The 17,233-nt window shown below is 35.6% G+C and overlaps 2 protein-coding genes across 2 annotated transcripts; one reads left to right on the top strand and one right to left on the bottom strand.

The window, feature by feature from the left end:
- The first annotated feature begins 1,910 nt into the window (after positions 1-1,910).
- Positions 1,911-2,901, top strand: LOC103326056 (uncharacterized). Its single transcript, XM_008228262.3, has one exon. The coding sequence runs from the start codon at positions 1,941-1,943 to the stop codon at positions 2,661-2,663; it is 723 nt and encodes a 240-aa protein (XP_008226484.2). The 5' UTR covers positions 1,911-1,940; the 3' UTR covers positions 2,664-2,901.
- Positions 2,902-3,722: 821 nt separating this feature from the next.
- Positions 3,723-6,367, bottom strand: LOC103326057 (protein RICE SALT SENSITIVE 3). The gene is made up of 7 exons (XM_008228263.3): positions 5,923-6,367; positions 5,731-5,781; positions 5,356-5,487; positions 5,078-5,183; positions 4,892-4,933; positions 4,751-4,807; positions 3,723-4,647 (listed from the first exon to the last, which is right to left on the bottom strand). The coding sequence occupies exons 1-7, from the start codon at positions 6,051-6,053 to the stop codon at positions 3,895-3,897; spliced, it is 1,272 nt and encodes a 423-aa protein (XP_008226485.2). The 5' UTR covers positions 6,054-6,367; the 3' UTR covers positions 3,723-3,894.
- Between the last annotated feature and the right edge of the window lie 10,866 nt (positions 6,368-17,233).

Genomic DNA, 17,233 nt, shown 5'->3' with positions numbered 1-17,233 from the left:
GTTTAGGCCATAGATATCCACTTCGACTTTGGACTTTGAACTGAACCATCACCTCATGGCCCCTACTTGGGCTGGGATAGTTTTTGTAGCCCAATGTTCAGTGCTACTCGAATGGACCTAACAAATTATTTGGATCTTAGAAATCTTTGAATAAAGCATCCACTTATATCACCATGCAATCGATTATTTCGGCTTTTAATTCTATCACCACTTAATCAATAATTTATGTTGATAGTTTGACAATCCCAAAATCATCCGAAGGGGTCATGTGTGGTCGTTGGGTCTAACTCGTGGATTGTATACTCTTTACACAATTACAAAATCAAGCATCCAACCAAAACCAATTGGTAATGAAATCTAAAAACCCATTACATAATATATAGTGTAATACGAGACTTGAAAATATACTCTCTAACAAGAAAGAGTCACCAAAGCAAGATGAGTGTTTACCTAACCTAATAAAAAAAACAAAATAGGGGTATTGAGCAAGGAAGAGCATGGACCTACCACATTGCATAATTAGAGTATCATCCAAGGAAGAAGAGTAACAAACATTGTTTTGCGTATGCGTGTGGGTGGGTGGAAGGAAGAAGACTGACTAAATCTGGCTGACCTGTGGTCCCCAGAGCATGATGAGCTCAAAAGGGCCCATGGGTTCTCCACAGAAACCCAAATAGGAGACCAAAGAATTTTCTAAGAGCCACTTTGTCTCCATGTTTGGGAGAAATCAAAGTGTTTGATCAAATTGTATAAAATTTCCTCCCATTTAATAAAAGCCCCTATGGGGAAGAGGAGAGGGGAGGAGGAGCCTTTGCTTCAACGACACAAAGGAAGCTATGTATGCTGATTCCATCATTGCTTGGTTTTGTAAAAGCCTAGACAATCCAATATGCTTGTTATTATGTCGACTCTCTCTCCCCCGATCAGAGACCCCTTTCTGCTTTAGATGTGGAACCAAGTATTTTTGGGGGGCTGCACCCTTGAACAAAATAACAAAAGCAAGTGGACAGGGATTAAAGGGGAATCCATTGAATTAGGAATAAACAAACAAGGGTTTGAGATATTTATGTGCTTTCAAGATTTTATATCTTATGGCAAAGACACAAGATCAAGAATTCTGATCCACTGTTAACCTCTTGATTAAACCTATTAGCCGCTCTATGGTCCTATATTGTTGTAATACCAAGCATTAATAACTTTTCGGCTTTGAAATAATGCTACATATATCACATTTTAGTTATCACATATCTCACAGCAGATACATGAGTTTTGTGTAAATTCCCCCTTACTTGAGTTTTGTTGTAATATCACATACTAATTACGTCTCGTAGTTCGATTTATCATTAAATTTCAACTTAAGAGTGATGTTACATATACCATATTTAATGATTACATTTATTACAGATAAGTGAATTCGATGCAATTCAACCCTGCAGTCAATCAATATTATCCAAATAATTTTGTATTGTAGTCAATGTAGTAATTTTGGTTAGCATACTCATATTCAAGGATATAATACCTATTTATGAAATGAATTATGCTTGGGGTGCAATCCATCTGAGTTAGACTACCGATGCTGGATTGCGGGCCATCCTACTATATGGGTTTCCATGTTTGACTAAAAAGTGTTAAACCTCACAACATCATTTATGATTTAACACACTTCCTTCCCACACTACGAGACTGAGTGTTATTGCAACCCCACCATAAGTATTGAATTTAACATTGAGTTGGCAAATAGGACTTCATGATTCACACCACCAAAACCCTTGCCCATCTCAACCAACATAGGGTCAAGATCACTCCACGTGTCTCACCCATATCAAAAGAAACCCGAATTTCCCTCACTTTTTTCTACCCCTAATTAAACCTTCTTATAAATATACAACCTGTCCCATGCAAATACACCAACCTCCTCTCTCTCCCTGAAAAAACCATCCATGGAAAACTGCCGGCAAAAGAGCACCTCCGGCGACACATTCTCCTTTCCGAGCACCCCGATCCACGAGCAAGACTCCGATTTCGAATTCGGATGCTTCACCCCTGACTCAGCCTCCAGCACTGATCCCTGCAAAGACTCCCCTGCAGACCATTTGTTCTTCAATGGCAGGCTCTTACCACATGCCTTCCCATTTCAACCAATTAGCAACGGTTTTATGGGTGTCGATAGTAATTCACGGAGAACAAGCCGGACGAGCAGCATTAGCAGCAAGGACTCTCTCATGTCCTCAAGAAGCAATAGCACCAACAGCAGGAGCAGCAGCTGCAGCAGCAGCGCAAGGACAAGCTCAAGCGACAACTCTGAGAGGAAATTGGTGCACCAAAACAAATTGGGTTCTAGAGCTTCATCAGATAGATACAAAGGAAACAGAGCTAATAATCTCGGAGGTGGACAAGTTTATGGTTCTTCTCAGAGATGGCAATTCATAACAGCTGTGCCTGTACCGGCTTCTTTAAGCCGTGAGAATTCTCGGAAGAAGGCGAAAGTGGATCAGCTTGAAGGGAAGGAGAAACCTATCAAAGGGAAGAGGAAAGTCCGGGTGAAGACGGTGGTGGTCCCCCGGAGTTTTGGCCGGAGATTTTTCCGGTGGCTTGTTTGGACCTGCAGAAAGTGTCACGCAATGGAACCGTCCAATAAAAGTAGTGATCATGTAATTAATTAAAGCTGCGAATTGATACATGTGAAGTGAAAAATGATTTTTTAAAACTTGTTTATCAAGTTTTGTAATTTGTTCATGGGTTTGAGGTTAGGATTTTGAAGTTTGCTTTGAAAGTAGATAACTGGCTTTATACTTTAGCTTTGGCTTTGGCTTTTGATCACTTTCGACTTTGAAGAAAAGCAAAAGGAAATATATATATTCTGGGAACGTTAACCAGCAAAAGCAATTTGGCTTGTTAGAATAGAGCTTTTGTCACAATGTGTTCGGTTATTGTTTCAAATTCTTCAGAGCGAGCGTTTAATCTTGAAGTTGAAGCTGTTGATATGGCAATGATATTCTTCCATGAATCCATTGGAAACATAAACTAGTTGGTTGACTGAATAGTGATCAGTCAACAAAATCTTTATCTAAAAGCCAAGGCTTGTCGTGATCGCTTGTTAATTTGGAAAAGTAGATACTAAAGAGTTTTTTTTTTTAAATGCATGTGGCCTCAGTTATAAGTTATAACCAACCCAACAAAAGTATTGGATCAAGCACAGACTCTGTCAACGACTCTATTGAAATCCAATTTCAAATACAGAGTTTTCCCCCAGTATCTTAGCCTTCATAAAAGCTTCAACAACTCTAGGTCTAGACATGTTCGGCCAGTTGACTAGGTCAGTGAACCCGCCACCATACACTCAAGTACGAATGTAGAGGCCCAACTCCTTGTTATAGATAACCCTAGCCAGAGAATCAGTAGCAAAATTGGATTTCCAAAAATTGTGATGTAGACTCTCTCTCCCAGCAATAAAGCTAAACAATGGATGTGAGACTCCCAGTGACAATGTGTATCTGTAACTGTGTATTCAAATAGTTTTATTTTCTTGAGCATTTTGGACATTATGAATTTCTTCAAGCCCATTACTGCTGGAATTGGATAAGCTTTGATTACTTGAACCAACTTGGCATGATTGTGTTGATTTTCTTCTATGTTTATTTTCTATTTTACATTCCATGACCTTAGTGAGAGTTAGAAGAACAAAAGAAAGGAGGGAAATTCTTCTTGGGATGAACAAGAAGTACAAAATGATCTCTAATTAAGTCTCACTAACTGGGATGAAAACACATAAACATATAAAGAGCTAGAACATGAAATCGATCACAGAAGTATAAGCAGCAAAGGAGCTCAAAAGCTTTGCCTACATACAACTCCTCACCCATTGTCCCTCTAATACAATCCTCCCTTCCCATTTCACTCCAAGAAAGTCTCCATAACATCAGAGTACATACCAGCTTCAGCATTTCGATACCCCACAGATTGGTGCTGATGGTGATCAACTGAGTTTGAAGATGATGAAGCCATTCTTGCAGGCAAAGTAAAGCTCCTCTTGTACTTGTTCTCCATGTTCTTCCTCGCACTACTATCCGGGTGGCAATCCAAGCTCAAAAACTCGTTGTGATTCGAAGCATGATCTGAGTTTGGATTCGGGTTGTGGTGGTGATTTTCGTCTCCACCTTTGTTTCCCAAGTTCTCCGGATTGAACAAAAGCTTTGCATCATCGGAACGTCCCGTGAGGGCATTGAAGAAAGACAATCCATTTGGCCATTTGATGTCATTTTCATGCTCTCCTCCTCCTCCTCCTCCTCCTCCTCCTCCTCCCATCATGTCTCCTCCGATTTGTGTTTCTGCTGAATGAGGCAGCAAAAACATGTGTGTCTCGTCTTTATTGGCCTGTGGATTGTATCCAAGTCTGGCTGCAGAGTTCTGGAAACTGTTGGGGGAAGGCAGCTGCATAGCTGTTGCAGATGGAAGAGGCCTTTGAGCCCAATTGAAGAGAGGAGGAGGAGGCCGGATCGGAATTGGGGACAGCTTTGAAGGAAGCACTGATGAGGCAGAGTTGTTTCTGGTAGAGGAAAATAGTTGGGAGAGGTAAAAACCAGATTGGTAGCCTAGAGACTCAAAGGTATGCCTCATTCTTAGCACAAAGTGAAGGTCTTCTGGTATCTGATATACATATTGTGCATGTCCTCGTGTTAGTGTGAATTTGCAGCATTAAAGCAATTATTAATGGGAAAAGAAAATATATATATATATATATATATCTCACAATCTTGCAGGAGCCCAACTGTAGAAGACCATGACCAGCTTGAATTACAGCAATTGTCTGGTAAAATAAATTAACTGTTAAAAAAAATTACACCAAAATGATGAGATCAATAATTGAAGCAGTAAATGTTTCTGTTCTGACCTGAATGCCCGACTCAAACTGATCAGTCCATTCAGGAGGAAGCTGCAATAAATAGCATAAAAAAGGAAGGTTACTATCAGTCATTAATATGTGCTAGCTAAGCACAAACTTGTGCTAATTCCAGCTTGCCTACTTTGACAAATATATAGGTGAAAGGGAGAAAAAAGACTGGCTTTTATTACATACAGCATCAAAAGAACTTTGCCAGTAGTTGGAGATGTTTGGTTCACACTCTGTAGGTTCTTTGAAAACCCATTTGTGGCACTTATCAGATGCAACCTTCCCCATCAACCTGTGTTGAATTCAGTGCAACCAATGACAGCACAAATACAAGAACTTATTTCCCATAACCAAAGAAAACACCATATTTTATGTCCTGCAAGATTTTCATGGAGAGAGAGAGAGAGAGAGAGAGAGAGAGAGGAGAAGAAACCACAACAAAAAAACACATACCAAGTACCCACCCTTCTCCATAATTATACAGCTGAATGGACATTTTGCTGAAGGCTTTCCTGACAGGATCTTCTCCGTCAATATCTTCAAGACAATCTGATGAAACTCTTCCTCGACAAAACCCATCTTCCCACATCAACATCCTTCACCAAATTTCATAAACAACACTAAAATCACAAAATTACCAAAAACCCATTTCTAAAAACTCATGTTCATATAAAAAATAAGATTCCTAGTCAACTCCTCTGGCTTTCACCCTGTTTCTTAGAGAAGCAGAGAGAAAACAGAGCAAAAATTGAATTGGATAGCTAACCAAGTTGAGCTTAGTAGTTCAAATAAAGTTTAATTCCCATTTTACATAAAGCAACCATATATTATGTACTTACAAGCTGCCATTGTCATCCCCAACCTTGCAGCCATTACCTCCTCTGACTCTCCTGCAACAAAACAAATTAATGAATTAACAAAGAAAACAGCTAGAAATCAAAGCATCCAAAGCTAAACATCAGATCAAGTGTAGACAGACAGAGAAAGAAGAGAACTTTAGAGAGAGAGAGAGAGAGAGAGAAGAGACATACGGGCGTGGACGGATGGTCCAGAAGACAGAGTAAGTCCAGTCTGTGTTGAGACAGACGCTTCTGAGGGCCTCATGAAGGGCCATCATCCCAACAGCTTCTTTGCTCCTATCTGTTGCTCCTGAGCCCACCATCTCAATCTCTATCTCTTTCTCTTTCTATGACTTTTCTTTTCTTTTTTTTGCCTCTTTCACTTGTCCAATTTTAAGACCACCACCTCCCTTTCTTCTTTTTTCTCTTTCTTTCTTTCTATCTATTTATCTCTCTGCCTGGGAACACTGCCAACTAGCCTGCTTACTTCTCATTCAAACTCAGCTTAAATTTTCTATCTTCTTTGGCACCTGCACATTGCTTAACCACCACAAAGCACACCCTTTATTCATCTCTCTCTCTCTCTCTCTCTCTCTCTCTCTGTGTTTGATTTCTATTTTTTATTTTTTGTTTAGACACCTTGTCTTTCTTTACTACTCTTGTTTTGTTTGTCCCAAGTAGTCAGGCTTGGTATTTCTTGACAGAGATGAGGTTAAAAAACAAAAACAGCCGTGGAAGAGTAGAAAGTGGGGGGTTTTGGGTCTTGTAAGTATTTAAGCCTTGGAAAATATTAATAGTGGGGTCAGCTTTTTTCCCTGCTCTCTGTCTCTTACAAAAGCAGAACAGTAAAGTAAGAGATTATAGTGGAATTACCATTTTGCCATTTTCTTAGCATTGTCAGTTAAAGTGTTCGATTTTCCGTCTGAATTTGGAGACGCACTTACATGAAATGGGATAGTACTATGTTGGTATTTCCGACCAATCACTGTATGTTACGTATGATTATTTTTCCACATGATAGCCTGTGATTGGCCGAAAATAACAAAACCCCTTCATACAAGTCTTTCTGTTGAATTTGGCATAATATTTACCATGCATGCTGATGCTGTTTAACCCTCTGGATGAATGAGCCAGTCAAACTGCTGAGCTCCCCAACAACCCATTTTTCTGTTCCTTTAATTTATAATTTTTCTGGGGGGTTTTGCTTTGCCTTTGGTCCTAATAATCTTTTTACTGTTAGATGATGCTGTTTTAGCCAACTACATTTCAGCATCATATCTTGCTTTCCTTGTATTATGTCAAAATTATAGGCCTATGATTGCACCATTAACAGTGGTGTTGAAATTAATTGCACAATAGACGACAACAACAAAAAATAAAAAGCAAGAAAAATTATTTAGTACAAACCCTTTGCTAAAAATATTTCAAAAAGTTAATTTTTTTGAGTGGTAAACAGACATCATAAATGGTTTTGCTTCCATGCAATTCCACTTTAAGCCACTGATTAAGCAGCAAATATCGGGAAAAATTGAATGCTGAATAGTAGAATTGAACTTTGTGTTTGGGAAAAGTTTCATTTTCTTTCACCAACATTCGGCTCCTAATTGTGCTTTGAAGCTGGAGTTTGACAGTTAGCAATGCATTTGGACATAAAAAGGACAACCCACCAATATTTTTCTCCCCTCATCGCTTGCTTGTTGAATTGTGGTACATAGCAAGTATTTCTTAGTTCTTAAATAATCATTGGACTTTAAAAAAGTTTTAAATAACCGTACTATATATTGCTACTATCATTCATCTCATGTCAACGGGTCTAGCCGAATGAAAAAAAGTCTAAAGATCTCAATTTCAAACTCTCTTTACACCATTGCTTGTACTTTAAAACATTATTCATCTCATATATGTTAAAAGCTAAACAAACGTAACGTTAATATAAATTGGAAATTCAGACTCGGACCTTCTAAAACGAAAATACAGATATTATGTTAAACAATTATTACATTCTCAAACTTAATTGTAAAGAAATGAGAGGACTGGGTGGATGCACGTCAATCCAACTATAAGAAACCTATTTCTTGCCAAAGTTACCCATTTGAGCTCAATAATTCTCGAATATCAAAGATGAAAGATAACTAAAACAATTGGGATGGCACGGAATCTTTACCAGTCAAAGGTGATAAGGTGGATACTGATGGTTAGATTTGGATTAATATTTTAAGACAATATGATATTGTTGTTATGTCAGTTTGCAAGGACAAAACACCTAGTCTAATCATAATTAAATATTGTACGGTCATGAGTATCCAAATGGCTTATACCATTTGAGCACTCCCCTCGCACTGCTTGCCTCACCTAACTTCATGACTAAGGTGATCAAAACGTCAAATTTGCCCCTTCAATTATTTTTATTTGTTCAAAATTTGAAAGGTGGAGAGAAGTGTGATTCATGTTCGAATTTGAGACCACAGATCTGCAACTAAATACTTTTATTACTGAGCTATGAACCCATTGACGTTCTTCAATTCACAAACAGTAAACTCCAACAATTTTATTTTTTTAATTTGCTCAGACTCAAATGTAATCCAATTTTATTATGATCAACATTGTAATCCAATTTAAACACTAGAAAATCCAAACTAGTTTTTGACAAAATGAATGTTGCAACCAACTCAAATAATAGAGTTTTAAGAATATTTGTAGAATGAAAGAGAGGGCATGGCATGGGTAATATTGTCTTTCACACAAAACGGTGGCCCTGTGGAAATTTTGATAGGGTGGTCGGCTTGTGCTTTGCAGAGTTGTACATCGAAAAATAGTAATTAACGAAAGTTGAGAGAAAGAATAATGGAAATTAAGGTGTCACGTGCTCACGTGCCATGGCAGTGAGTGTGTGTATCGTTTCACATAAAAAGCGAAACGCACGAATTGCGGGCTGGTGTGCGCGCACGAAATTTGATAATACCCAAAATATTACACATTTTTATATACTTGGAAAGTTTTTGCTGATGCATACTTTTGTTTTTAGGTTACTTACCCAAATATTCCTTCAGAAAAAAAAAAATAAAAGGAGTTTCATTACTCAAAAATTAGATTTGAGACTAAAAATCAATTTATAGCAGTTTACTAATCCATACGGATTATGAGTAATTGAATTGAGTATGAACTGAATTAAAGATGAGTTAAACTGAGGAGAATTAGATTTTGGATTCCTATTGAAGTTGTTTACTAAATCATATGGATTGATGTGAATTAGATTTCGGATTCCTATCGTAGTTGTTTACTAAATCATATGGAATTGGGATATGAGTGGTACTAATTACTAAAATGTCCTCGTTGTTGGGTTAAAATAGATGACAAATTTGTAATTTTTAAAATCGAGTGAGGATATAATGGGTAAAGAAGATGAATTTTTAATGGGTTAGTTATCCAGGAATTAGAATACCACAAGAATTGAATTCCTCCAAAATTAGAAATTCAATTCCTAATTTTGTGTGGGTCCCGCTTACTTTTTAATTCATTGATGTGAAATAAATGCAAGAATCATTCCTATGTGGAATTCAATTCCTGATGAGAATTCTAATTCCTAATTAGTAAACAAACCATTGGTGTTTTGGTACTTTGGAGTTTCGAGTTTCAATCTTTTTCTCTATTGTTAATATTTTTTTAAAAAAAAATAGAGGATTGATATGATCAAGAGCTAACAAGTTGTGCTTATTTGTTGAAGGAAATTTCTTCTTTTGTTGATAAAAAAAAAATATTGTGTGACAAAACAATGAAATTACGTATATCCTAAGTAGAAGCTTCTAAGGCCTCATGAAGGGCCATCATCCCAACAGCTTCTCTCTTCTCTTGTATGTTGCTCATGAGTGTTGGAGGTTTGAATTAAATTCAAGAACCTTTGTCCCACATTGATAGAAAGTAGAAAGAGTTCCAAGATTTGGGCTTCAAAATCAATTTGCTTTGAATATTATATAAAAATATATAATATTTAATAGTCAAAAAGATGGGCCGCCTTGCACTTTCAGATTTAAAATTATTTTGGTTTGAATTAATAATTTTATTAATTCGGATTAGTTTTATTAAAGTGACTCTTGATAAGGTTTAAGTTTATTTAAATCAAATAAGGCCTCATACGTTCAACAAAAAGCATTCTACAAGCATTTCATATTGAGAGGAAAGCAAACAACGCGCGATTCTAAGTAGTGCTAGGGCTTAGAATACGATAGTTGGTAGAACTTCAAGCAGAGAAGGGGTGAAATTATCTTTAGGACATTGCATCAAATCCTCTATCTCAAATTCAAGTCAGTTTTATTTATTGTTCATATCTCCAGATTGTTATAAATTCTGTTTATATAATTGTTTTAATCAGTCATTGATAATTGTTTTTCCAACAATGAGTTCATATCATCATTTATCTCTCCATCATCCCCACAACTTATTTGCTCTTATCTGTTGCTCCTGAGTCCATATATCTTTGTCTTTCTATCTCTCTCCAATTTAGACCATCAGTCTTTCTTCTTTTTCTACCTTACTTCTCTATCTCTATCCATAGCTGATGCACTGCTAAGCTTCAACTCTTCTAATCAGTTTTATAGTAGCTCCTACATTAATTGCTTAATGCTTTGAATCCCTTCAAGTAGTACTTTGAAAGAGGAATTCTTGTTCTTGAACCCAACAGTAATTTTGGGCATGATTTGACTTGACTTGATTTGATTCCATTTGATTAGCAACCTTATATTTCTCCATATACTATGTGCTTCTTTTGTTTTTAGCCCAAGTAGTCAGCCTTGGCATTCATGACAATCTTGAGGCAACAACTGGAGTAAAAAGTACAACAGTGAGAGCACTGTGTGTGCTCTCTTTCATATACAAGGTTAGGTTGGCTTCTTCTCCCTCTGACCTAATACATTCAACATACTGAGTAAACCTTTGAATGAATGGGCCACACTCACCAGAAAAACTTTAGTGTGTAAATGTACGTATGCATGCTCATTTGATTAGTTGAGTGAGAAATGAGATAGATAGAAACGTGCATTGCATTCATAAATATCAGGAAAGTTTTTCTCCACACTCACGCAACTTAGCTTTCAACTAAGTACGTGAGTAGTGTCTAACCTCAGCTATAACCCAAATGAATTTTTTTGTTTATTTGTTATAGAGTTTTAAGGCTTAACATACCTCAAAATTTAACAGCTCACTCGTACGGTACATCTAGCACACTCTATTTTGAAATTCTGGATCCGTCCTTGCTCTCAAAAATTCATTTTTATAGAGCTTAAGAAATCCAAAAACAATAAAAAGACTTGTAACTTCAGTGATCCGTAATTAAGAGCATTCACCATTACATCTGAAGTTTTGATCGATCCTGTTTGTCGAGTATGTTTGTAAAGAGAAAAACCCAAAAAAATTCAAATAACAAAAACAAAAATCAACCTTAAAAATGAAAAAAAGAAAGCGCACGGATTGCAAGGTGTGCTTGCTTCTTGTACCTACGACATCCTCCTCCCATAAGGCACGCTCAATGGAGCAGACGGACAATGACAAACAGAAGGATTGTGGGTGCCGAGCCAAGGGTGCGTGTGAAACTAGGCGCGTGGTCTTGGCCTCTGCCGAAAATAACAAAATTGATACATCAATCAGAAACGTTGGGCTCACTCTGCTCCGCATTGGCCGGCCCAGGGCCCGCTTCAAAACCCACGACTGTATCTTTTGTGGGGCCCGCTACTAAATCCCTCTGGAATTCTTTGTTTTGTTCTAAACCTAACCCCCAATCCCCGACGCCTTCCATTTGCGGTCCATTGTTTTTTCATTAACAATAATCAAAACGATACACTGCATTTCCTAAAGTCAATCGTTTTCAATGTTTTAAAGCTTATTGGCATGCACTTTATTCAAACTAAGGGGAAAAGTATGATAGTTTTATATACGAATACAGTACCACAAGAAGCTTAATAGCATGAATTTCCTTTTGTGGTTCAATGAACCGAATCATCTAATTTGTTATATTCCTATTTACTAATTATTTCTGCAACAAAATCAACAAAAATTGTTTGACCATTTGATTATCATCACAAATGTTTTGTTGTTTATCAAGAATATTTGTGTTCGTTTATTTGTTGTTTATAGTCTGATGGTTAAATGCAGGGCCATCTTAGACCTGGTCTCGAGGGCGACGCTTAGAGCCTTAGATCAAGATAGCCCCAATTTTTTTTTAGGGTTAATCGTTTTATTAGTCCCTAAACTTATACCCGATTTGCATTTGAGCCCCTCAATTTTCAAAATCGTTTCCGTGGTCCTTTAACTTCACTTTCGTTATGACAAATAGTCTTGTCGTCAATTTTATTAACTTTTTCTGTTAAATGTAGGGGCAAAATGGTATATTTATATTAAAACAAAAAAAAAATCTTTAAAATAACAATAAAAGAAAATCAAATAAAAAACCAACAAAAAAAATCAAGTTTGGGGGAGTAGAAATCGGGATAGAGGGGGGGAGAGAGAGAGAGATAGAGAGTTTGATTTTAATGTTTTATTCATATTTTAATCAATTTAATATAAAAGTACCATTTTGCCCCTGTATTTAATATAAAAGTTAACAAAATTAACAACAAGACCATTTGTCCTTACGAAAGTAAAGTTGAAGGACCATGAAATTTTTTTGAAAATTGAGAAACTCAAATACAAATCGGGTCTACGTTCATAGACTAATAAAATAATTAACCATTTTTTTTAATCTATATATATTATAATTGTTCAAGCCCATTTATTTCTTGAGAGTTTTAAAATACAAGGTCCAAATAACAATCATTTAACAAAATTTATAATACAAGGACCTACATTTACAATTAAACATTAAAAAATTATTATTTTTGTTTTGTAACAATAAAGATCCAAAATCAAACACTTTCAAGAAAATGTTTTTTATTTTATTTTATACAAACGATATTCTACTTTAAATTAATCTAAACTACGAAAGGGTGATTCGAACTAGGGTGCAAAGTGGGAGGCATATCTGCCCTAACTAACTTGGCTAAGCCCGTGTCTACTCTTCAAGAAAATGTTTAGTTCTTCTAGTTTGATGACTTTTTTTGTTCTCAATAAATTGATGGTTGTCAATGGGGTCTAGCCCTGTGGAAAAAGACTTTGATTTGCAGACTAGAGGTCTGAGGTTCAAACCCCCATGGTATCTTGGTTTTGTGTGTGTATGAGAAATCCTCTCTCCTGTAGTTTAGATTATCACTTGTCCTATAAAAAAAATATTAAAAAAACCAAGTCAATGGTTTTTTATGTTTTATGATTCATGTTCTTTGTTATTTATTTTGATAGAATTACCATAATTAAGCGAAAAAGAAAATACATACATGTGCAAAATAAATTTTGTTTCTTGTTAAACTATAATTAAGGAAAAAGGCCTCATTTTAATTTATGCCCATAGACCACTCAAAAGTCAAAGTCGGCCCCTACTTAAATGATTTCTGATTTCGTTGATTTTCGTAAGGAAAATCTTTTATTGATGTCCTGAAAATAACGAAATCTATGATTGGACTCGCATGCACTCTCTTTTGGTGAATAGTACAAAGGGGATCCATGCTAATAAGCTCCATACATATTAGAATAGTATGCTCTCCACATGATTTTTTTAATAGTCCAACAACATAATATGTCAAATTATCAAAATATAGGAATCATAGTCTAATGAAACCTTTGACTAAGATTTATGTGTTTCAACCATTAGATTAAAGCACGATGATTTAGATTTGATTGTCTATTAAACCATTTATGAAATTTAATGTTTCCACCCTAATTAAAATCTATATATATTCGCACAATTAAACTCATCTAACTTAGTGGAGACATATCAGATTGTCTTAATTTTGATATTAAACAACTCCGTTATTGTAATGACTCTTTTGTGGCTAATTGTATTGGCTCTTTGTGACTAGTGGATTTTTTTGGCTGAATTATGAATGCAATCATTGAATTTTTCAACAACAAAAAAAAACTCATCTGACTTAAGACTTATGAAAATGACACATGTACTATACATAATAAATGCTTGGAAAAATAAAATCTTATGAGGTTTCCCTGCTTTTATGGGCTGTCTTTTATTTGAAGATTTGTGTTGAGTTTAGTTTATATGAGATTTCTTTTTGTTGACCTTCAACACAATTAATACCAAAAAACAAAGAAAAATATTATGGCGTTTCGTGCTACATGAGAAACTACTACTTCAACATCCACTAGTCAACTGCCCAACTTTAATGAGGAGTTGAGTTTTGGCACACTCATTTTTCAATTTCGTCCCATAAGGTCAATGTCAATCTTGACTTTTGAGTGGTTCGGGGCCAGAAATTAAAATAAGACACTTAATTTTTCTTTGTATGTAATCATAGTTTAACAAGAAAATAAAATTCTACACGTGTATTTTCTTTGTTATTAAAATATAATAGCTTAATTGAACTAAAATAACAAATACAAACTATTTTATGGTTGACAACATGTAATTAATAATGAACCTATTATCTTTTTGGAGGGCCAGCGCTGAAATTTAATTTCCCAGGCCCATGGCTGGCCTTGCATAAGGGTTGTCTTCATAGTTGAAAATTATTTGTTAAACGGATCTAAGACTAATCTTATGTTCGAACCTCAATAACACCTCCTCTCTTCCCATTTCAAACTTTGACCCCAAAAAATTAAAATTGGACAAAGTAGCATGTATGATAGAAGGACATTATCTTATAACATTAATACTATATATAAATATATAGCAGTGTATATTGTGGGACCAAAATAAGCCCCTCCTCCGGTCTACGATCAGTACATTTCAAGCCTAAGATGGGTGTGCATGTTTTGCCTGTTGTTAGGTTTCTTACCTCAAAAGCTTATACGTATGATGATCTCCTAGTTAGCTATAAACAGCAGAAGGTGGTGATCTTTCATCATCAACTAGCTAGCAGGAGGCACAGTATACATGTACTAAGAACAAAATAATTATAAGGACATGGGTCCTCATCAGCACCAAACAAAACGAGAGGAAACCCAAAACCATAAGCAAAAGAATTATATGTCGCCCTCAATTTGGTCCAAAAATATATGATTAAAAAATGTATTATGTCCAGTTCAAAACCCTCCCTCTCTCCAGCGGCGGTCCTAATGTTTTGGAGCACAAGGCGAATCACCAAAATGTGGCATTTCTACCATTTGTATATATTTATGTGATTTTTTTTCGATTATTTTTTTAAAAATTATATGAACTCAAAGTCACAATTGTAACTTGAAAAATAAACAAACAATATGTAATTCACATAACAATTTTATAAAATGCATCAAAACATCACTTAAATATCACTCATCTTACAATTTTGGATGCAAAAGTATCAATTAACTTTACATAATCAAAATTTTCTACCATGTCTTTTTCAATGAATAACATAGCTAAGCCATTCAATCTTTCTTCAATTGCTTGTTTTTTTTTTCTTTTGTCGAAACCTCAACTCAACTGATATATGCTTAGCTATAGGAACTTTAAAATAAATCATCCTTGTATTTTATTTCTTACCTTATTCAACTAGGTTAACTTTTTTATATTAAAATTTGTCATTCAACCAGCTTAATTGACTTAAGCTATGAGTTTAGATAATAATGGGCCGTTTATCGAATTTCTCCGTTTTAATTTTACGGTGAATAATAGGGATATTTTTTCTTCACAATACTTGGATGACGGGTCTAACATAATATTAATATACAAATTTATAAACATATGCATGCATATATAGACGTTGGTAGCCCTCCCAATTTGAAGACCCTAAGCGACCGCCTTGATCTGCTCAAGACCTCCTCTGTCCCTCTCTCTCTCTCTCTCTCTCTCTCTCTCTCTCTCTCTCGTTGGTAAAAGAAAAAAAAAAATATATATATATATATATATATAATGCCAATTAAGACTAATGACAATTTCGTGGGTTTTAGCTGGAACTGCAATTTCGTGTGCAACTTTTTCATGCCGACAAATTGTCTTATTTGATGGGCTAAAAATGGATGCGTCAATTGATAAGAGCAACTTGTGCATTAATGCTTGGGATTATGATATAAATGTCTCTTTCTGGTCGGGCTAGCCAGATCGTGTTAATTAGTTATAAGGCCACTGTTTTAGTGCTTATTACATTAATTAAGCAGGTGTCTTTATAAAGACTCACAAACAAATGTTCATTAAATAAACAAGACAGAATTTTGTGTTGTATGATATGATAGAGATCATAGCTATTAGAGCATCCACAATTATGCTCTCTAATTTTTAGTTAAATTTTAGCTAAAAACATATAAAAGTTATTTTAGGGGCTCTCTATAAAATTTAAACTTCAATCATGCTCTCTAGCAGCGGCGGATCCAGGAATTTTTCAACGGAGGTGCAATTCTTAAAAGCTAAAAGCTCCACAAAAAAATAAAAAATAAAAAATATGCATCCGACTTACTTTGTATTAGCGTACTCAAGAAGAAAAAAAAACACAGGACTCTTGTGATGCACACACACTTTGAGTGATGTTAAATTGGTTTTTTATAAAGAGAATTTTCAATCCCACTTAAATAAGGAATTTCCAAAACCCAATTGAATAAGAGAAGTTTCAATTAAAACCTAGGTAAGATTATATAAGCCCCTTAGAATAGAAGCCCACGAATGCCCAGCAGTTTCCCCTTTTTTAATCTTTTTTTAAAAAGAAAACCCTTATTTAAATTGGCTTATCCATGACCATAAACAAATGGGCCACGAATGCCCAGATTTGTTTTCTTTAAACTCTTATCCACGAATGGCCCACGAATGGCTAGGTTTTATTTTTTTAAAAAGCAGCGCCTGGTCCAAAATGACGTCGTTTTGGCAGGCAGTTTTTTTAAAAAGAGAAGTCGCACGTTGCACACAGCACATCAGCACAACATCCCTTCATTTGCACATTTCATTGAACACCTTCCGTGCATGAGCAGAGGTGCAACTTCATCAGCTTCTATGGAGTTTTCCGACGACCGGAGGTGCAGGTGCACCTCCTTGCGCCTGCAGTCCGCCACTGCTCTCTAGTTTAGGGAGTCATAAATAATATAACTCTTTTTTGATTGGTCAATCTCTATTAAAAAATAAAATAAAAAAAAGTTAGCATTAAATAAATGTTTGAAATAATCATTAAATAAAGTAGTATTAAATTATAGGGAGCCACTAGGAGTCCTCTCTCTCTCCTCGGATTTAGGAGCTCCTAGAGGTCTCCCTATTTTAAGAGGTGGATAGGGAGCATGGTTGAAGTTGTATTTTTACAATTCCTCCCTAAAATTTGTCTAAGGAGGTGGTTTAATGAGTCCATTGTAAATGCTCTTAAATATATATCTTGGCTAGGGAAATAGAGATGTGGCAATTTAGGAGTGAGTCCGCCGACAAACCAGAATTTTTTTCAAACATTTGTTGTATGAAACGAGTGTCTCATATTTACTACATCATGTGAATAGTATATGATCATGAATATGTAAG

The sequence above is a fragment of the Prunus mume genome, linkage group LG3 (assembly GCF_029339155.1).
Source record: "Prunus mume cultivar Tortuosa linkage group LG3, ASM2933915v1, whole genome shotgun sequence".
NCBI lineage: Eukaryota > Viridiplantae > Streptophyta > Magnoliopsida > Rosales > Rosaceae > Prunus > Prunus mume.
Note: the sequence above shows the minus strand (reverse complement) of the source record. Positions and strands in the feature narration are given on the sequence as shown.

Excerpts from the sequence above, each read along its gene's own strand:
- LOC103326057 (XM_008228263.3), bottom strand. The coding sequence starts at position 6,053 with ATGGTGGGCTCAGGAGCAACAGATAGGAGCAAAGAAGCTGTTGGGATG. Across the intron at positions 5,488-5,730 it reads GGGGATGACAATGGCAGCTT|GATGTTGATGTGGGAAGATG; the intron begins GTAAGTACATAA and ends AATTTGGTGAAG. Across the intron at positions 4,648-4,750 it reads AGTTGGGCTCCTGCAAGATT|ATACCAGAAGACCTTCACTT; the intron begins GTGAGATATATA and ends TATGTATATCAG.
- LOC103326056 (XM_008228262.3), top strand. The coding sequence starts at position 1,941 with ATGGAAAACTGCCGGCAAAAGAGCACCTCCGGCGACACATTCTCCTTT.